The following is a 22,572-nucleotide window of genomic DNA, read 5'->3' on the forward strand; positions in this document are numbered from 1 at the left end:
ATTCTGTTAGCAAACCAGTTCTTGCATATATCCTTCTTAAACCTAAATTTGTCCAATATAGATTCATTACTACGAGTCCTGCCCTGCTATTCTAATGTGATGACCTTACCTACATCATCTTTGTTACAGCCCTTGACTCATTTGAATACCATTATTAAATCTTTACTTTACCGAATGCTTTACATTGTTTCTTCGTTGAATCATCTTCGTTAAAGGGGGGTGGGTTAGATCTTTGTTGTGCTGATAATGTCCAAAAAGTGTATGATATATGGTCTTTTTAGTTGCAGTTAACTGACCCATTGATAGATGTCACCACTTGTGGAATCCAGACAAATTGGCACACGATATAATGTCTACAAACAAAATGCCACATTGTGAAAACCAGCCTAAATGCCACAATCCTAAAATTTCTTGCTTATTATCAAACAATTCTTTATATAAACAAGCACCCGGCTTCGCCGTCCACGGCTACGCCGTGGGTGCTTGGCCTGCGGCGCTGCTCGCTTCGCCCCCCCCCCCTTTGGGCTCCGCCCAGTGTTTATTCAATGGTATGTTTTGGTATCAAATAAAAGAGAAAATGATATTAATATTTATTCATCCTTAACATTATCATTACATTTTATGTTTTTTATAGTTTTTTCCGTGGAGGAGTACTTTCAACTTCGTCATCGTCGTCTTCGTCGTCATCACTGTATCTTTTTCCTGTATCTTTTTTCCTTTTTCCTTTCAAGCTCAGCTCGTATTTCCCTTCTTCCTTGAGGGCCAAAATTTCTTATTCGTCTCCACTGTTCTCGTCTTCAGAATCGAAAGGCATAATCATGGCTACAGCTTCTTTTTCGGTGATCGAATAGGCAGTCTTTGGAATAACAGAGATTCCTTGCTGTGGTTCCTCTTCAGCTATTTATAGGTCCTCGTTATCGGAAACAGTTAACAGTTCTGGTACGTTGATCGAACTCTGAAAGTTTTTCCCAACGAAAAGTTCTTTATACACACAGTTACGCGCAGGTTTATTTACATACTCGTCTCCCTCTTTTCTCAATCCTGTAAACACGAATAAAGAGTTCGAACTGGTAACCCGGGAGCACGGCACGTAAAGTTGGCCGTGCGCGAAGCACTGCTGAATCAAGTAGAAGACCACAACGGTTAAAAGTTTGTCCCTGAGACTTGTTTATTGTCATAGCGTAACACAGTTTGACGGGACATTGTTTCCTTTTGAAAAGCACGGCAGTATCTGTTGACTCTAACGTTACTCATGGAAGCAAAACTTGTTCTCCCCTATAAGTTCCTCCCAGAATCTTGCCTACAATAATGTTCTTCTGTAAATTAGTCACCATAACCCGGGCCCCGTTGGGTGGACAAATGTTTCGGATAACCATAACGATACTACCTATATTACCTTAACTCGTGAAGAGGAAGGGAAGGACTCGTCATAGAATTGTAGACGGATGTCTGAACGTCCATTTCGTTATCAACTGAAGTATCTTCACTCCTATAAACCTTCTCTGGTTTGTCCGACTTATCGTATACCATCAAATTAATACAGTCAACGTCATCATTGGTAGCTGAAATAATAGCTCTTTCCTCGAAATAAGAAACGTTCAAAAAGTTATCCTTTAAGTTGTCGTAAACCTTCTCAACCAACTCTTCCCGATTCTTGACAATCACACCGAATCTAGGAGGAAATTTAATGTCCCCGCTTTCTCCGGCCTCCAAATCTAACAGTTTTTTTTTTTTTTTTTTTTAGCGAATTTCCTGTTTTCATGGTCGTTAGCTTTGAGTCTCACGTTCTCTGTTAGTTCCAACTTAATCAAATCATCCCAAAAGTAACTGGACTTTATACAGTATTCGAGTTCGTCATTTTTACCACCTCCTCTGATAACGGGGAGAATCTGTCTAAAGTCTCCAGCACAAACGAAAAATATTCCTCCCATGAATCTGTTGACTTCCAGTATATCTCTCAACGTAATATCTAGGGCTGCAATCGTATTCCTGTTAGCCATTACAGCTTCATCCCACACTATAACTGATGTCATCCTTAATAACCGTGCCATCTCAGAGTTCTTCTTGATACTACATGAACGTACTTCATTGTATTCCATTAGTGGAATCTTGAACATGTTGTGAGCCGTTCTACCTCCATGTAAAACTGTTGCAGCGATACCCGAGGACGCGACTGCCAAGGCTATCTTTCTCGTTGAACGAACTGTGTCCAGTATAATGTTTAGCACGAAATACTTTCCTGTACCCCCAGGAGCGTCTAGGAAAAAGCCATTGTTACAGTCTTTTCTGCCCCCTTCTACGCGTGCCATCACGGTTTCGTAGCAGAACCGCTGTTTCTCGTTTAGGAGAACCTTTTTACCTTCAACTTCTTCTGCTAGCCTAACTTTGTTGTACGATTTCTCTCTACGAATGACATTTGTTGTCTTTTCTCCGTCTCTTGAAGGCGGTAAACCGTATTGAACTATTCTCCCACCTCCACAGTTCAAAACGTTTTCTTGTATATTGTCTAAAGCGTCCAAATAAATTTCGTCATTGTACTCTGTTAATCCTCTGAAATAGAGGAAATCACTCGCAAACAGATCTTTAGTTTCTTCCCAGATATTTGACTGATCCTCTAGGTCAGAAAACACCAGCATACTCGCATACGTTGATCTTAGCTGTTTTCTGTCGTTTGTGTGATTAATGATCTCCATGATTGTCTGTTTCCACGTTTCTTCATCGTTTAAGAGACCCATAGCTTTTACGGCTTCCCGAAAGGTTGGATGTGTTACCCCTTGACCTGTTCTAAGGTCTGTAAAAGATGTAGGACCTCTTTTATGTGTTAGAAGTAGACGCATATAGAAGAGTTCAACAGTTTTACTTGTTACAGCCCGGATCCTTCCTAAAGAAGAAGTTCTGGTCTTTCGTTCCGTCCATTTTCCCTTATTCTTTTCGTAGAAGAAAAAGTTTGGTACTTCATGGTAAAAGAGACTGGCAGCGAATTCGTTTTGGGAACATAATTTGAAAAAAGACGTTAGTTGGGTGTCTTTAGAGACCTTATTATTGATGGTTTCCTATGATGCATCTTTGTTGTAGAACACTTCATTTTCCCCTTCAAGGTGTAAATCTAGTGAAACGACAGGAGGGTGACTTTTGTGAATAGGGAACTTGAATATCTTCCAAGTAGCTTCATTCGCGTTAACGTAACGCGCCTCTTGGTAGTTTTTGACCTCGACGATTTGATCGTTTTCTCCTGATTTCGTGAACAGAATACGGTCGCAACCTTTGTTAACGTACTTGGTAACGTATGCGATAGTTTTGATGGAATTTGAACATTCAACGTTGATGTGAGCGTTATATTTAAGGCACAGATACGGATTATAAGGGACAACCCACGAATTATCTATTGTTGCTTCCTCTCCTTTAACTTTCTTGGTAAAAGAATGTCCGCCTACGGCTCTTCTTTTGTAAAGAGGTTACCCGTTGTTTCCAAAGAGAAGATTGTCCCTGTAAGGTTTAGGGAAGCCTTTTCCACACAAATCCTTCCCGTTTACTGATTTTCCTTGACAACATGCTTGGGACTCGTCGAAACCCTTGCAAGGACCATGGATCATGCATGTTGTAACAGTTTCGAATAGCCTTGGCTCTTTTTCTTTGTCTGGTATTTCGGCTGAGATGATTCTTCCCACTAATTCTGCGTCAACACGATGTTCTATCCACAAAAGAATGTGAACGTGAGGGAGACCTCTTTTCTGCCATTCGATGCTGTAAAGGTGAACTTTTACGCGTCCAAAAATGTTCTTGTTGGTCAAATCATCCATGAGTTCGTCGACTTTCAACTTGAAGATTCTGCTGACTAAATCAGGTCTATCGCCCCTATTTTTCGAAGTAGCATGGGAACCCGTCTGTTGCGCGGCTTTGCTCAGTTCTTCCCAGGCAAGATTCATGGTAAAAGTTATGAAAAAGCCAGGAGAACCATAGTTAGTGACGAACGCGAGTGCATCCTGTTGACGCTGTTTCATGTATCTTGGGCCCCCAACGTATGTTGGAGGAATAACGATACGTTGTCCAGAATTTTTACCGTCTTCACCCCGTAGAACATCTGATCGTTCCTTTCTGATTTCTTTCTGGTTATGCTCTATGTAAGATAACCTTGTAGACTCAACTTTTACGTAATTGTCAACCGCGAACTGTTGGAATAACCTTCTACACTTGGTCAAATAGTTGAAAACGCCTTCTCTTTCCATGTACAGAGAAGCGTAAAACTTGCGAGGAGTCAGGGATCCGTATAGCCTAGCGGTACCATCAGCTTTATCGGCAAGTCTCATTGTATAGGAGTAACCGATGTCCCCGTCGAGGATTATTAACGGGTACTGAAAAGGGTCGTAAAAGAAGTTGTTGTGGCTGATACATTTAGTGAGATATTTCGAACCTGGTTTAGGCGAGTCTACTGTTATACTCAGAGTATCCCTCATGGAATCAAGATTAACGATAGCTCCAACATGAGAAGATGAAGAAGGGAGATGATAAACTCCTTTATGTTCACGCGTATTTACCCCTTCAGACGCTTTCAAAGTTATAGAAACCTCAGGAAGTTCTCCCTTTGACGTGTCTACCTCTTTTAACATGCCTGTCAGGCAAGCATTGTGGACAACCATGTATTCGTAGAGATTCTTAATTATGTCTTCATTCTCTTTTAGCTCTCTTTCTTCCCTTTCACGTCGTTTTTCTGTAGAGACTTTAACATTTTTCTTTGAATTCGCAAGTTTCTCTGTTCTCAGCTTAATTTGCTGGTCACTGTCATGATAAAAGTAAAGATCTAGAAAACAGGTCTCTTTCTTCCAAAAGTTTTTTCGGTTTCCCTTTGTTTCTGGTTCACTGTCTCCGAATAACCCGCTTCCTCCTATTAGATTTTGTTTCAAATGCCTATTCTGTGGTATACTTGTCTTTGAATCTTGTAACATAAAGCTGTCTCAGCCGCGTTTTCGAGCTTGCTAGACGTTGAAAAAGAGGTAAAAGAGAACAACAAATTGAAACCTACAATATTATTCAAGAAACGTTCTGAAAGCTGAGACGTTCCATCGTATAAAGATTTGACAGCGTTATCCTTGATTTGAGAAGGAAGTTCAGGACAAACTTGGCCCAAACCACAGTAGATAGATTGGATATCCTTTTTCCATAAAAGAGCTTTGCAGTACTTGCATTTAAAGTCTCCTAATTTGCCTACGTAATGGAGCACGACTTTAGCGTCTCCTTCACGAAGCGCGCCGAGAAGTTCTTTGGGAGGCTGGTTCTGTGTGTTTCCTTCTAGTTCTTTTATGTGTCGTTGTCTGAGTTCTTCCCTAGCCTCCGCTAACAGCCTTATTTCTTCCTCGGAAAACTCGTTAACAACTTGTTCTCCCTTTAAAGCGGATTTGATTCTTTTTCGAGCTGCTTTCGATTTTTCTTGCTCTTCCTTTTTCTGTTCTCGTAATCTTTTAGCGTCTAACCTTTGGAGGCGGTTTTCTTCCTTTTTCTGTTCTCGTAATCTTTTAGCGTCTAACCTTTTAATGCGGTTTTCTTCCTTTTTCTGTTCTCGTAATCTTTTAGCGTCTGACCTTTTAAGGCGGTTTTCTTCCTTTTTCTGTTCACGAGACCTCTTATTATGTAGTTTCTCGTCTCGTTTCTGCTTCGCCTGTTCCTCGGCTTCCCGTTTTTGTGCTTGAATCTTCTTTTTCTGTAACTCTTCCTTAACTTTTTTTTTTATCGCATACTTGTTATTTCGTTCGTAACGTTGAAACGCTTTAAAAGCCATATCGAGATAATGCATCTGATAGTTTTTGTGGTCATTTTTACCGCCGTGTTTAGTGAAACTCTTATACCCAGCAAAATAGTGCTTCATGAAACTCTGCGAAACCTCATTCGCGATTTCCCCGTCAAAGATTTCCAAATCGTCAAACATTTCGTCACAGTATTTAAAGTCTTTGGATTCCCGTAAAGTGGTATTAAACTTGATGACTTTCCGGTGAAACTCTTTGATTGATTCGTTTACTGAAAAAGTCTTCGTTTTACCGTACAGTTTGGGAAAAGCTTTACCGTGTTCAGCCCGTAACTGGTTAAGATGCTGTACGTTGCTCCGCAGACTATCTTTTGGGATTTTTTTTTAAGCCCGTCACCCATTTCCAAAATTGACGTTGACGCTTTTTCTGAGACGCTGAATCCTCTGACATTCTTTCACGTTAGATGATGATCTACACATGTGCGAAATAGACTTACAGGGAGGTGTCCGCAGATTGCCACGCCTACTGAGCACTTGAAGGGTTTTAACAAAATCAACGAAACCAATTCTGCGTGATGCGACGTGACGTCATAACGTCGGCATCAGAGCGCGGGAAGAATTTTTGGTCCTTGTGTATGGTCATCGCGCGTAGGCAACATTTTCCTTGACTTTTGGTGATGAAGACATATTTCTGTATTTTGAGGACCAAAAACTCCATGGAGATAATCAGAAAACTTAAGATATATATATATATATATATATGTATGTATATATATATATATATATATATATATATATATATATATATATATATATATATAAGTAGCGTTTTCTATCGACGTCACGAAAATAATGACGTCAATGGAGCGCGGTGCATTGTGGGATTAATGACGCCTTTCCCAATTTTTCTTTTTCTTTTTGCCAACTATGCATGAGCACAGTTGTATGATTAAGCAGTTGTTACACATAGATTATATTTCTGACAACAACATATTTCCACAAAAACGTAAATATTTCTTTTCCAAACTCACCATTTTTGGCGCATTTCACTTACTGCAAAGTATCTACATTTAATACAATGTCTTCATTTGATTCCTTCTTCCCTAAAGAAGTATTACAAATTAATCGACAAAAATAATTATAAAGATACCAACTATCAAGATGATATAATGTTAATCATCAAAATTAGCAAAAACAATAGCAAATGTACTCGTACCTCCAACCTCCATTTGAATAACGCAATATGGCTTCCGTTGCAGACATCTAGCTGTCCCCTATAACAACATATCGCCGGGGGCTTGCAACTTCAGAGGACTTGCACCCTCGCTGAGGACTTGCAACTTCAGAGGACTTGCACCCTCGTAGGACTTACGACCTCGGAGGAATTGCAGCCTCGAAGGGCTTACAACCTCGGAGGACCTGCACCCTCGGAGGACTGGCACTCTCGGAGGACTGGCACCCTTGGAGGACTTGCACCCTCGGAGGACTTGCACCCTCGGAGGGCTTACAGGGAGGTGTCCGCAGATTGCCACGCCGACTGAGCATTTGAAGGGTTTTAACAAAATCGACGAAACCACTCTGGACCGCGGAGACTTATATTTTATATTATATTAGATGTAAACTAGATAATGAAAATGCGCTTGCTTTATTTTTATACAAAAAAATAGAACACTGTATATGCAATATTAAAATAATTTAAGCTGATGACAGTAACATTCTTGGGGCTCATAGTTGACTGGATTCCATCGAATGTTTTTAGTGATGCCTTCTAATAATCCCTCATTTGATTTGTGCTTATACTATGATCCTGACAGAGATTAAAGAGACAGTTTTGAAGGTTCTTGTACTCCCATCTCTGACATTTCTCTGTAGGCTGGCCAATTGCATCCTGTGCGATTAGAGTGGCCGCCCTTTTTAGGGCGTCAGTTAGAAGAATGATTATTTCCAACCAAATGGAAAAGTCGGTTAGTGAACCCTTCACATTTTGTGTTACGGCTTCTTATCACTTAGGTCATACTCTGATTTGTGGATTCATTTATAATCACACCATCCTGAGGGTATTAAAGTAAACTGAGAGACTGATTAGTGACTGATTTATTCTCGTTATTATACTACATATTCATTTATCATTTTTTATTATTTGAATAAAAACTAACAAAATAGAAGTGCAAAAATACTTTTTGTGCAGTTTTGATAACAAATGAAACAGAAGTGCAAAAATATTAATGAGAATTTCATAATTGGTATATATGCATTGTTTATTTTACATTTACAATAAGAATATGGTTGTATGATAATAAGCAAGAAAATGTAGGACTGTGGCATTTTGACCAGTTTTCACATTGTGGCATTATGTGTTGTGGCATTTTGTTTGTGGACTTCATGGCGTGTGGCATTTTGTCGCGGAGTCGTGGTACAGTCTTCCCACGTGTCCTGCATCATCTGGTACCATGAACCTTAATACTTTTTGGATCTTCCAGTTGGTTTTCTCATAAAGCTCGTTATTCTATGGGTTATGTTTTTTTTTTTTTTTTTTTTTTTTTTTTTTTACCAGACTATTACTCTCACAAAAAGTGTGTGAGTCGGCGTGGAGTGGTATAGCCTATGGGGTAGGATCCGCGACATTTAGCCATGCGTCATTTGGTCACAAGGCCTTTCGTCACAAAGTACCAAATACAGCTTTTTTCTCTCTCACAGTGTGGACGAATAATATCCACTTGATGAAATCAACATATTTAATCGTCTCATAGTGTGGATGAATAAAAAATTACATTTTAAAATCTCTTTAACCATAACTATGAACATTTCACACTGACCAATGTAGTATGCCTGACTTTTACCATATATCGTTTGATGAAGTGTCCTGACACCAAGGGACTGACGCACGTGGCCTCAGTCGATCTAGAATCCTCTTAGGGCGCCGGTTCTGACCTTCCACTTGTTCTAATACACCATAAAATGTCCTGGCATTGTCCACAACGAAACCCTAGTACCTTACCAGCTTCTAGGTCGTGACAAGGCCTTCCATATCATGGGCGTTCAGAGGCAAAGGGGAAGTAGAGTTAGGGAGCAGGGCTAGGGGAAGGGGCGGGGGGCTTGAGATGGAGACGGTTGTGCAGACCAGAGAAGCTCTCTCCTCACCATGCATCGACATAGGTGATATGTGTACTCTAAGGATTTCTTTCCGATAAAGACCAGGGAGTTTTGTGCAGCTGAGAAGTGGGCTTGTGGCTGAAGAGCATAAGCTTCATCGATCGAAACCTCCTTCAGACCAGCATCTCCCCATCCCCCGTCACACACATACACACACACATCGTGGCGCAGTGGTTAGAGTTCCCAGCTGCTACTACGGCGGTCCGGGTTCGAATCCCGCCCAGGCCTGAAATAATTCCAGTATCGCTGCGCTGCGAGTTGTTACTCCAACTCTCGTGGGTCGGAATTGTGCGTGCGTGTGTGTGTGTGTGTGTGTGTGTGTGTGTGTGTGTGTGTGTGTGTGTGTGTGTGTGTGTGTGTGTGTGTGTGTGTGTGTGTGCGTGTAAGGCCACAGCATTATCCATAGATCGGTCATATATGAACTCTGAGCTCTCTTCTGGGAGGGAAATAGCTGTCGATCACGAGTCCAACACGTGATCCAAGACCATGGTGAATCACACACATATAAACAAAATTGTCAGTAAAACCTATAACTTACTAAGATCAATAAAAGTGGCTTTTACTTACTTGGATGAAGAAATGGTAAAGAAAATATTGGTCACACTGATAAGGCCTAAATTGGAGTATGCAGCAACACTATGGTCACCCAGTACTAAAAAGAATATGAAGAAAATTGAGAGAATACAGAAAGCAACTACGAAGATGGCCCTAACACCATCAAAAATGTCATGAAGAAATATTGTCAAAACTGGAACTACCTACTCTGAAACAAAGAAGAAAAAGAGATGACTTGTTGACCATCTACAGAATTATGAAAGATGTAGCATACTGGATGAAACAATACAAGAATTTAAGAGCAAATTAGATATGGTGAGATACAGAGACGGGACACCACAAGCGTAGCTCCCCTTCCCATAAGATATAGGTAAATACACACGCACGCACACACACACACACACACACACACACACACACACACACACACACACACACACACACACACACACACACACACACACACACACACACACATACGGCCCGGTGGCGGATTGGTAAAGCACTGGCCTCACAAGCCAGAGAACCGAGGTTCGATTCCCCGGTCGGGCGGAGACAAGTTGGGTTTGTCTCCTTTCACGTGTAGCCCCTGTTCACCTAGCAGCGAGTAGGTACGGGACGTTAGTCAAGGAGTTGTGACCTTGCATTCCCGGTGTGTGGAGTGTGAGTGGTCTCAGACCTACCCAGAGATCTGCTAATAATGAGCTCTGAGCTCACTGCCGTAGGGTGGTGTCTGGCTGTCTCGAAAAGAGGCTGCAGCAGATCCGAGGTGAATACACACACACACATACACACTAGACAGTTGGAACAAGTTAGATGAGAAAGTGGTGTGTGCAAAAACAATACATGAATTTAAAAATAGTTTAGATAAAACGAGATATGAAAACGGGACACCACGAGCATAGCTCCCCTTCCCGTAAAATACAACTAGGTAAATACACACGCGCGCGCGCCTTAAGCAGCATAATGGATACTCGCCCTTGCCTGGAACGAGATGTGTGACTTTACCTATAAGTACTGTAGAACCGTAACTGAAGAGCAGTGCCCACCCCAAGGCGAGGAGGGGTTCTGTTGCTCAAAACGCTTTCACTGCGCAGTTTTCCCTTAAGCCGAATAAAATTTCCTGTAGAAGTGAAAAGGTTACTATTTGCGTCGTTTTAACGAAATCCGTGGAGCTTGCCACCGTGTTGCCATTTCGAGAACCAGACTTTAATTTTTGATAGAGAAGGACGTTCACAGCCGAGCAGTGGCGGTGGTAGTTGTTGCTGGTGGTGGATGTGTCGGTAGTATCGGTACATGGTGGTGTAGTGTTGATGTGGTATTGGTGGTTGTGACATTTGCTGTTGATGGCGAATATGTTGTTGCTGTTGATGGCGAATGTGTTGTTGCTGATGGTGGTTCAAAATGAAGCGATAGTCAAAGGACTTGTGACCTTTGGCTTCGTATCAAACCTTTGGAACTGGGGCAGACACCGTTGACTTTTGCAGTGCTCTCACCGAGAGAGAAGGAATCTTGACTTTCTGCGGAGAAAGCGAGTAAGGTGGGTACGAACGGGAGGTGAAGGGCGGTGCTGCAGTGGGGGGACTTGAGACTTGATCGAAGGGGAGGGATGCGGACCTCTAGAAGTAGGTCAAGGTAGTTGCTGAGTTGTGAGTCCAGAGGAGCTTCGGTCGTCCCCATCGAAGGACGAATGGGGGGGGGGGGGGGGGTGCCTTGATAAGGAGAGAGCAAGTTGGTTGAAAAAACTCCTAGACCCTCTTATGCCTTTATTTATTTATTTCTAGGAATGTCCCCTTTCGAGCTTCAGGTATCCGGATTCCTAGTCCTATCCCCGTCCCGTCTTTTTTTTTTTCTTTTTCTTTTTTTCGCCTCGTACGACTGAAGTGGGGAGACTTGGTGGCAACATTATTTTCTCCCACCACAGGGTAGGCGAAAAAAGGAAATTGAAATTTCAAATAAATGGTACAGGACAGTAACAAGGGGTGGGGGGACAGTTGCAGTATAATAAAAGTGTCATCATTTGCCTATGAACAGACTTCCTCTATCACAAAATGATGTGTGACTCTGGTCTGTAGGGGCGCCCCATATAGACCCTAAAGTATTAGCTGCATGCTACTTTGCCACATAACATGGAGCCAATAATTCGAGATGACTGCGTTGTAGAATTCGAGAAGTTAGTCATGAAAGAACATTTCCGTCTGAATCCATGCTGGCTATCATTTATCAAACAGTTACTTTCTAAATGATGTTCGATAGCATCTCTGATGATAGTTTCCATAATTTTTCCTATGATTGAAGTCAAGCTGTAGTTATTTGGTTTCTTTTTGTCACTTTTTTTTTTTTTTTTTTTTTTTTTTTTTTTTTTTTTTTTTTTTTTTTTTTTTTTTTTTTTTTTTTTTTTTTTTTTTACAAGCCCACCGGCTGCGCCGGCCCAGCTACGCCGGGGGCCTTGGCCTGCGGCGCTGCGCCTTAGGCGCGGGCGCTGCGCGCCCTGGGCTACGCCCCTTTTTTGGAAAATAAAGAGTTCTTCGAGTTCTTCGAGTTCTTCTTCGAGTTCTTCTTCTTACTCTTCTTCGAGTTCTTCGAGTTCTTCTTCTTCGAGTTCTTCTTCGAGTTCTTCTTCGAGTTCTTCGAGTTCTTCGAGTTCTTCTTCTTCGAGTTCTCCTTCTTCTTCGAGTTCTTCTTCTTCGAGTTCTTCTTCGAGTTCTTCTCTTTCGAGTTCTTCGAGTTCTTCTTTTTCGAGTTCTTCGAGTTCTTCTTTTTCGAGTTCTTCGAGTTCTTCTTTTTCGAGTTCTTCGAGTTCTTCTTCCTCTCTTTGGATTTATCAGCGATATTCATTGTCTTTCTTAAATCTCTCTGTATTATTACATAACTTTGATAGTCATTAGGTGCACCCGAGCATTTGTATTTCTTATAGACCTGTCTTGTGGACGGCGCACGGCGAAAAGTCGATACTTGTGAAACGAGCCTTAGGGTATAGGGTATAGTTAGGAATATGTATTGGTGTAGGGTTACACGTTAGAGGAGTCAATTGGGCTTAATTAAAATGTGTAAACGTTCGTATATCATTAATTTGTGCAAGACCATGAGGTCTTGGAGGTGGCGGGCACGCACGCCTCAATCCTATGGAAAGGTTTCGATGGTTACAACACTTACGTTCATTATAAAACAATGTCTAACTCTACTGACTCTCTCACACTCAGCAGTGCAACATTCATATGTAGGAAAACACATAGTGCCCAAGTAGTGAGGCCTCTTTCGAAACATCCGTTCCGAATGTGGGAAGGGCCTCCACGACTCTCGTAACGCAAATAAAATGTAAGACACATGGATACAAATATCTGTAGATAGAAAGGTGTGAGCCGGCAGGTGCATGGATTCAAACAAGTGTGAGAACAAACATCTAGATAGAGGTGTGATAATGAGAGGTGGAGGCACATATGTGTGTAGGGGCTGATATGTGTGGGTACAGACTTATGGTTAGGCAAGCGAGTCCACATATGGTTATAACAGATTTAATCGCAATAGTCGCAGGCACGAACATATGTACTCATAATCAAGTTAGGTGTGTGTGCGGAAAAATGTAGGTGCCGTATTGTTCATTTCATACTTCGCAGACGTGAAATATCTCGCCTTGGAAAAAAAAAAAAAAAAAAAAAAAAAAAGGAAAGAGCGACGCGGGAAATAAAATGCTTTGTGTTACGATATGCATTAATGACAAAATTTCAAATAACAATAACTTGGTAACACAATTAAACGAATCAAACAGATTGAGAAACAAATATTTTGGTTAGCTAAATAATAAATATGATAAAATATAGATTGAAAAGGACAAAATAGAAAGTACTTTGGAAAATAAAATATTATATAGTTAGATTAAACGGAAACCAACATGAAAGGGTATCATGGAGTGAAGCTGGTGGAAAGTTATTTATGAGGGGGAAAGATTGAAATGTGGAACAACAAAAAGAAGAAAAAACAATATAGGTTTTAAATAGTAAAGGCACACTAGTAAGAAATGTTGCAGATGAAAATGTGTCATAGTCTTGGAGGTACGTTTGAGGAACACCTTACAGTTAGATCAGAAAAAAAAAAAAAAAATGTAGGTGATGAGGAAATGTTTAGGTAAGGTACGTGGTAGAGGGGTCCAGATCATAAAGAAGGATCCACAGAAAAAGAAAGAAAAAATAATAATAAAAATAAATAAATAAATAAATCCTTTACTTCAGGTCTCTCTTTGAGGAGACCTACGGCTCCTAGATAACCGGCTACGGCCACCGAAATACCCATGGTTAATTTAAGAAATATATATTGTGTTGTTGTATTGGAGTAGTTAGTGTGTTAAAGATGAGGAGCTCAAGGTTTTCTGTATGATGGTTGCATCAAAGGTAATTTGATTCTCTGGCCAGGCATATTCTGTACTGGTATTGTCTTAAGGTGTTGGGTGCTCTGTGACAAAAAGATAAGTGCCAGAGTAAAAGGAAAGGTGTACAAGACAGTAATGAGACCAGCGTTGTTTTACAGAGCGGAGACATGGGCACTGATAAAGGTACAAGAAAGGAAGCTGGACGTCGCAGAAATGAGGATGTTGAGATGGATGTGTGGGGTGACGAGGTTAGATAGGATAAAGAATGATAGTATCCGCGGTACTGTGAAAGTAGTGGAGGCGTCGGCGAAAGCGCAGGAAAGGAAATTACATTGGTTCGGCCATGTGAAGAGAAGAGATGAAGACTACGTAGGAAGGAGAGTGGAGATGGAGGTACAGGGGAGACGCAGGCAAGGGAGACCCAAGCTGCGCTGGAAGGACAGACTGAAAGAGGACCTTAATATAAGGAAAAACATCTGGAGGAGGAGCAAGTGATGGACCGAAACCAGTGGAAACGACTAGCGAGGAACGGCGACCCCATAAGAAAATGGGAAACATCAACAGGAAAAGAAGAAAGAATTGTCTTAAGGTGTTATCACACTGGACTATTTTTCTTCCGACTGTTGGAGCAGATTTGCAGCCCGTAGCTTGCGGGAAGAAATCTGATATGCTGGAGGAAAATTATTTCCCACCAGTATATCAAATGATATTCTATATAAATTGTTGAAAAAACAAAGTAGTTTGCCATAGTAATTTTACAGCGGAAAAAGTGCTGGAGGTGGGCGATACCACTGATTGATTGCAGAATGAAAGAAAACTAACCAAGTGTTATAATGCCTTTAGTGTTGAATGGTACCCTAAACGCATACCAACTAGTGTGGTTCTTACTTCTTTAGAGTGACTTTTCTGTGGGGCTGAAGTCGGGGTTAGAGTATTGAGTTTGCTGGTCTGTCTTCAAGAGCATGTTTTGTGATCTTCTTTATACATTTGACTGAATGTGAAAATGGGGGTAATATATGCAGGGGCCGAGCATTGTGCACATACGCATTCTAGGCGGCGACGTTTTCTAATATGTCCAAAGCGCTGGCAATTGAACAAGTGGTGTGGGCGTGGATATTGTTCATTTACCTTATATTTCAGGTAACATACGATTAGGGAGCTTGGAAGATGTAGTTGTCTGAAGGTCACTATAAATGCGTGAGCATTGACCTTTGTACCATTTATGGTTTCCTTAAATCAATACAATCTTACTACATTTGATCATTATATTGTTTTCTATTATTTCTTCTTTGTGGTACAGTGGTGGTGAAATGTGGACTACTTCCACATTGGTTTTAAATGTTAGTTGTGTGTTTTTTTTTTTTTTTTTTTTTTTAATTTGGGGCGTCTGCCAAAGTTGATTAAGCTCTGGCTTTTTCAAATTGAAATATTGATTTTAGTTGTTTTAAGGCTTCTCGTTGGGATTACATATCGGGCGGGGCGGTCCAGATTTTAATTGAAGTTGATCATATACTTTCATGGGTCATTTTTTTTATTGTTGGTGGATTTCAGAACCAAGTATCTAGGTAGTCCAAATCGTTCCAGTATGGGTCAAATTGGTGGCTGGTAGGGCTGAGCAGGATCCGAGTTCTTAAGTATTCGCGGATCCGAGTACTTGGCCAGGCGGATCCGCGGGATTCGGATCCGGATCCGAGTACTTCCTTCAGCACGGAGAACTGGCAGCGCGAGTCCACGGATTCGTTTGGGAGCGGGATCCGACTGACATCCTCTGTCGGATCCCAGTCGCGCGGTATTCGCCTGGCATTGGTAATCGCCACAGCTACATCTACTCGAGTCCACACCAACTAGGCGAATCCCACTCAAGAGGAACACCAAGGAATCTTTATCTGACTGCTGAATTATCTCTGACTGCTGAAGTATTTTGTCCACTATAATACGTCAGTTATGCACACAGATTTATATTTGTTACATATTTACTGCTGTACAAAAAAGCGGCCTCGCTGTGGATGTACTGTGTCTTGCGACACTGCTTCTGACCCAGGGCGGTGGGCAGGGTGCAGGGATGACCCGTCATCCAGGAGGTGCTCAGATGAGAGGAAGGGTGGGAGGGGTGTGGAGTGTATTTAGGGATGAAATGGGTGGGAGTGTTTTTATGCCTTTCCCTTTTTGGCTACCTCCCTTGGAAGGGGGAAAAAGCCTTGGTATATGTATGTATGTACAAAAAAGTTTGCATTAGTTATATTACGGTTCAGTGATACTCTACCGAAAAAAGATTGTACACGGTGCACGTTACAAAACATATTTAGGGTGAACCTTGTGGTATAATTGAAACACTTTTTAAGGACCTTTGGTTTTATTTGTTCACTGACAGCTATATAATATACAGCATACATGTATACCAGCAATGTATGCTTTTTTTGTTTAAGGAAAAATAGTACAGGAAATTGTTCCTTGGAAATAGTATTTTTTGTGTCAAATTAATAACAAATAAAGTAAAGTATATATTTTTTTCATATCACAGGTATATCCACAAACGGTATTTCCTTAACAGTAATTATTTGTCTCACATTTAAAATAATATCACACAATATCACAAACGGTAATTCCTTCAATGTAGAGAGTAAAATAAATAAATAGGATCACATGTAAGGGGAAGAAATGTTACTAATAGCTAATGTAATTATTTCTGCTTCATAGATGGAAAGTAATATCACATAATATCACAAAAAGTATTCCTTCAGTGTATGGAAAAAACGAGATGCAACAATAACAGGGGCACCTGTACGGGAAGCAACCTTGTTAGAACACATCATATTTACAGATTCTTATTAAGGAAAAGAATCATATTGATGTTCTTTTCCTTAAGGCTGCTTCGTCTGTGCGAGATCAGTTCTCCTGCCTTGGAAAACAGTCGTTCAGTCGTGACGTCACAGCGCATCAGCCAATCAGTCTCCGAAGAATTTGAGATGCCGATGGCAATACTGAAATTGTATGCCATGTATCGCTAGCCGAAAATAATAGTTTATTTTGTATTGTAATTTCATTTGCAACATATGACTTTGTAACTAATTAATGATAATATCAAGTATGGTATAAATGTAATGCTTCGTATAGATAGTGGTCATAACGAATTTTGGCTCCACAGGGAAAATAGATCCTTGAGTAATCGTTTGTACTCGTCTCAGCGGATCCGAGTACCAACATCTGGTACTCGGATCCCTCCTGCCTTGTCGGATCCGGTGGATTCGGGTCCAGTACTCGGATCCCGCCCAGCCCTAGTGGCTGGTAAGGGTAGATAGTCTCGGGAACGCACCGTCGCCTAGTGGGTCGGGGCAGTCTCTCATTGATGTGTTTGGGTTTGTAGATATTGTCGATGACTGCGATTATTACCTTCTGTGGGAAAAAACGGGCAATTGTTTTGATGTTACCACCGTAGACTGTTCTCAAGAATGTCGCTAGTAGAGTCTTCCCCCCATTCACAGTAATGTTTTGCAGGGCGCGGGTGCAACAGAGGGACTTTGTTTTTTTTAGGGCTGCTGCTGCTCCCTCACTGTTATTGTTGTTTGATATTATTGTTATCCATACCGCATTTGAGTGCCCTTGCTGGGGCGGCTCTCCAGCCAGTTTAGGTTTAGAGGCTTTTCTAGCCCCTTCTTCGTGTTAGGTGAGTGGATCACGAACAAGGGTGCTCAGTTGTATATGTTACTACCGGGATTGTTCTTTAATTCCACCACTGGGCCTACACCGCTTGGCGTGTGGATTGTGACATGGGTATCTATGGTCGCTTTCACACGTCACGACCACAACCAGATGTGAAAGCGTCTATAGACAGCCATGGTTATTTGAGGGCACGATGTCGTGCCGTGGGGGGCGTACGGCGAAAAGTCGATACACGTGAAATGAGCCTATGGGATTCCAGAGATCACCTACCCCAACCGGCAAACAATCGCTAAAGAACTTTAGTGGTATTAATTGGAAGAATTAAGTTATTGTCATAGAAAAGTTTGATGGTGATTGGGTATACTGTCATTCACACACGCTGTTTTACTTATGGTTTCATTTCCCAGATGTCAAACCAAGGGGCACCACGGTGTGACGGTAAGGCATCTTCTGTGTCCCGTTTCGAGATCTTGCCGATCTTGGGCAGGAGACGAGAGTGTAAAACCAGGTAACGGGATTCATACCAGTTAGAAAGACCTTTTCCCCTAGCCATGACCAGGACATTACTCACGAGATAGATAGATAAATTGATAGAGAGAGAGATATAGGGAGATCAGTGAATCTCTACAGCTGGATTTCACGCTGACCTATGGAAAAGGGGAGACTCCCGCGAGACATGCCACCAAAGGGATGCTCATTTAGACTAGACGTCTACGCCTCAGAATTGATACGGTCACTCTTGCACAATCGATAACCTCTCTCTTTTATCTTATAATAATCTCTCCCTTCCTTGCGACTGAACAAGATATGTAAATTAAACCAACACGCAATCACGAACCACAACGGCAGAAGAAACGATGGCAGAATTAAAATTCCAAATAGTACAATAAAAGACTTGCATTATTTCCTGGCTTATCTCTTTTCGAACGTAATATGCATGCGATTGTTTGATCTTGAATGTATAGGTTTATGTTGTTAGTAGTAGCAGGTATAAATGCATATCTATTCTAATCATGGTCACGATACTGTAATAAATGGGCGTTAGTATTAGTATGTTGTAGCCAATTTAAATAGGAGTTGTATTTTTCGGTTCATTCATATATCTACAGGTTCATGAAATAGATGTTGCTAGGACAGGGTGTCTTGTATTCTAATAGAATGTCAGTGCTGAAGTCAGTATTTCACCATTTGATTTATGACGTGGCTGTTGACCATTTTGATGTGAAAAATCCTTGTCCTATATTTCTCAATCGTCTGTCGCTGTCGTAAAGCGCCAGAATAATGGCAAAAAATTTGTTTTTGTTTTTTTGGCATGCAAAAACAGCATGAGTCGTTCTCGATATTATTGGAAACTTTTTTTTAACCCTTTCCCTAATTCCTATCTCTCGATTTGAATCTTAGGTTGATGGTCTAAAATGTGGTTGAAAATATATTCATGATACTGAATTTATTATTAATTATTTCTCAGCATGTTATTAATTATTCCTAAGCACCCAGTATGATGCTTAAAGAGCGAACTTATTTTCTGCGGTAAACGGTGTCACGGTTGGAATTCAAGAAGTGGCTCTGTAATGGTCATGTGTATGTCACATAACAACTGCCACGAATTATTCATACCAAAATATATGTTTAAAACGGCTGATTGAATTTCAGAATAATAATTAATATGGTATGTAACAATGACTGAAAAATAATTCGAAGAAAAACAACACGGTGTTGCGCAGGATGTTGGTAGCCTTGCCAGTGACGTAAGAAATCAATACCAATGCGCTAGACTGCCGCCACGAGACATGCTGAAATCACTCTTATGTTTCTTATCTATAAGGCAGTTCCCTTTTAGATTTCCGAATTGCGCATGTACAGATCGACCATGGTTCGATCAAGAATGTAACCCACACCTACCAAACCCACCAATAGCATTCGCCAAAGAATACACGTCATAAGACCTAGCCCCTCATTCCACCTATCACAGCCAAGAAACGTTGTGACGTATATAAGTACAGCCCCCGACGTCGGGTAGTTGGAGTAGCTGTTTCCCTGTGCAGGCTAGTCTAGTTATGGCTTCCGTGGGGACCGTCTGGTTGTGCCGTTCTCTCGCCTCCAACTTGCGCTTGGCTCACAGGCATTCTCTCCAGCAATGCACCATCTATCGGTTCAAGTCGACACCGGCGGCAGCATCTCTCGTTGGCGGTGGACCATCTATTGGGACTTCGGGGACTCCCGACGACGCTCACAAAATAAAACATGAGCATAGCCTCGATCCACTTGACCTAACCTTTTGCGATCATGAGAGAGCCTTCAAAAGTAAGACGACGTTAGAAGTAATAAGGGCCCTGCTAGTCTTCCAGGTGTGCGGGATAAAATCGATTGTGGAAAACAATGAGAAGGTGAGGAATGGAAGGTTTTTACCCTTGTCCGCTGAGCCGGGCCCAGTGTCATCGTCTGTTTTTTTTTTTTTTTTATTATTATTATTATTATTATTATTATTATTATTATTATTTTTTTCATGTATATGAAAGATGGTCGGAATATGGTTTGCACAATTTTACAGTGTATCAAGTTGAATTTTGTTGTGAGTGTATGAATATGTGAAGGAAATGTGAACGAAAATTCCAGAGCTGCTTGTAAACCAGCATCTTAGCAGATATCAACATCCGGTAAGACAGTTTGTGATTTTTGAAGAATTATAAAATGTGCGTAGCTGGTTTGTCGACATTTATTGTAGTTTTCAAACCAGTTATACAAACATTAACGAACGTACAGTAGATAGTTTGTAAACTCTGGTCACTACCCTCTCTTAATCAACGTGCGCTTGACGGGAAAACGTCGTTAGGTATGCGCGCGCGCATATATTCACGTGCACACGTACACGCACACGCACACACGTAAGCACATGCATTCAAGCAAGCACGTACGCATGCACAGACTAAAACGCGCACACGCATTCTAACACACACGGACATGTGTTGGCGCACACGACCACGTACGCGCACACGTCTGAGCAAACGCCCGAGCGAGCGCGCGCACACACACACACACACACACACACACACACACACACACACACACACACACACACACACACACACACACACACACACACACACACACACACACACACACACACACACACACACACACGAGTCGGTGGCGCGGTTGGTAGTCCCTGACTGTCACTACGGCGGTCCGGGTTCGAATCCTGCCCAGGGTTGAAATAATTTCAGTATAGCTGCGCTTAGAGTCGTTACTCCAACTCTCGCGGGCGGGGAGTTGGGTGTGTGTAAATGTAAGGTCACAGCATTACTCATAGATCGGTCATACGAGCTCTGAGCTCTTCCGGGAGGGAAATAGCTGTCGGTCACGAGTCCAACACCAATGTGAATCACATGAACACACACACACACACACACACACACACACACACACACACACACACACACACACACACACACACATCCACACATATACATCCACACACATCCACACAGATACATCCACACAGATACATCCACACACATACATCCACACACACACACATCCACACACACACACATCCACACACACACACATCCACACACACACACACATCCACACACACACACACATCCACACACACACACACATCCACACACACACACACATCCACACACACACACACATCCACACACACACACACATCCACACACACACACACACATCCACACACACATCCACACACGCTCACACATGAACACGCACACACGTGAACACGCACACACGTGAACGCGCACACACGTGAACGCGCACACACGAACACAACACGCACACACACGAACACAACACGCACACACACGAACACAACACGCACACACACGAACACAACACGCACACACACGAACACAACACGCACACACACGAACACAACACGCACACACACGAACACAACACGCACACACACGAACACAACACGCACACACACGAACACAACACGCACACACACGAACACAACACGCACACACACGAACACAACACGCGCGCACACGAGCACAACACACACACACACGAGCACAACACGCGCACACACGAGCACAACACGCGCACACACGAGCACAACACGCGCACACACGAGCACAACACGCGCACACACGAGCACAACACGCGCACACACGAACACAACACGCGCACACACGAACACAACACGCGCACACACGAACACAACACGCGCACACACGAACACAACACGCGCACACACGAACACAACACGCGCACACACGAACACAACACGCGCACACACGAACACAACACGCACACACATGAACACAACACGGACACACACGAACACAGAAGGCACACACACGAACACAACACGCGCACACACGAACACAACACGCGCACACACGAACACAACACGCGCACACACGAACACAACACGCGCACACACGAACACAACACGCGCACACACGAACACAACACGCGCACACACGAACACAACACGCGCACACACGAACACAACACGCACACACACGAACACAGCACGAACACAACACGCGCACACACGAACACAACACGCACACACACGAACACAACACGCACACACACGAACACAACACGCACACACGAACACAACACACTCACAAAACACAACACGCACACACACACACGAACACAACACGCACACACACACACGAACACAACACGCACACACACGAACAAAACACGCGCACACACGAACACAACACGCACACAACACGCACACACACGAACATAACACGCACACACACGAACACAACACGCACACACACGAACACAACACGCGCACACACGAACACAACACGCACACACACGAACACAACACGCACACACACGAACACAACACGCACACACACGAACACAACACGCACACACACGAACACAACACGCACACGAACACAACACGCACGAACACGAACACAACACGCACGAACACGAACACAACATGAACACAACACGAACACACATGAACACAACACGCACACACACGAACACAACACGCACGCACACGAACACAACACGCACACACACGAACACAACACGCACACACACGAACACAACACGTACACACACGAACACAACACGCACACAC

At 42.4% G+C, this 22,572-nt stretch overlaps 2 protein-coding genes across 2 annotated transcripts in view; one reads left to right on the top strand and one right to left on the bottom strand.

Moving 5' to 3' along the window:
- Nucleotides 1-1,035: 1,035 nt before the first annotated feature.
- LOC143035066 (uncharacterized) lies at nucleotides 1,036-5,920 on the bottom strand. The gene is made up of 5 exons (XM_076201566.1): nucleotides 5,021-5,920; nucleotides 3,460-4,910; nucleotides 1,785-2,970; nucleotides 1,397-1,581; nucleotides 1,036-1,117 (listed from the first exon to the last, which is right to left on the bottom strand). The coding sequence occupies exons 1-5, from the start codon at nucleotides 5,918-5,920 to the stop codon at nucleotides 1,036-1,038; spliced, it is 3,804 nt and encodes a 1,267-aa protein (XP_076057681.1).
- A 13,800-nt stretch (nucleotides 5,921-19,720) lies between these two features.
- LOC143033826 (uncharacterized) overlaps nucleotides 19,721-22,572 on the top strand; it is a 23,746-nt gene continuing 20,894 nt past the window's right edge. The window contains exon 1 of the mRNA XM_076199350.1: nucleotides 19,721-19,858. The gene's annotated coding sequence lies outside the window, so the exon portion shown is untranslated. The remainder of the gene's footprint in view (nucleotides 19,859-22,572) is intronic.

The sequence above is a fragment of the Oratosquilla oratoria genome, chromosome 2, assembly GCF_046742065.1.
Source record: "Oratosquilla oratoria isolate Oo_2021 chromosome 2, ASM4674206v1, whole genome shotgun sequence".
Lineage (NCBI taxonomy): Eukaryota > Metazoa > Arthropoda > Malacostraca > Stomatopoda > Squillidae > Oratosquilla > Oratosquilla oratoria.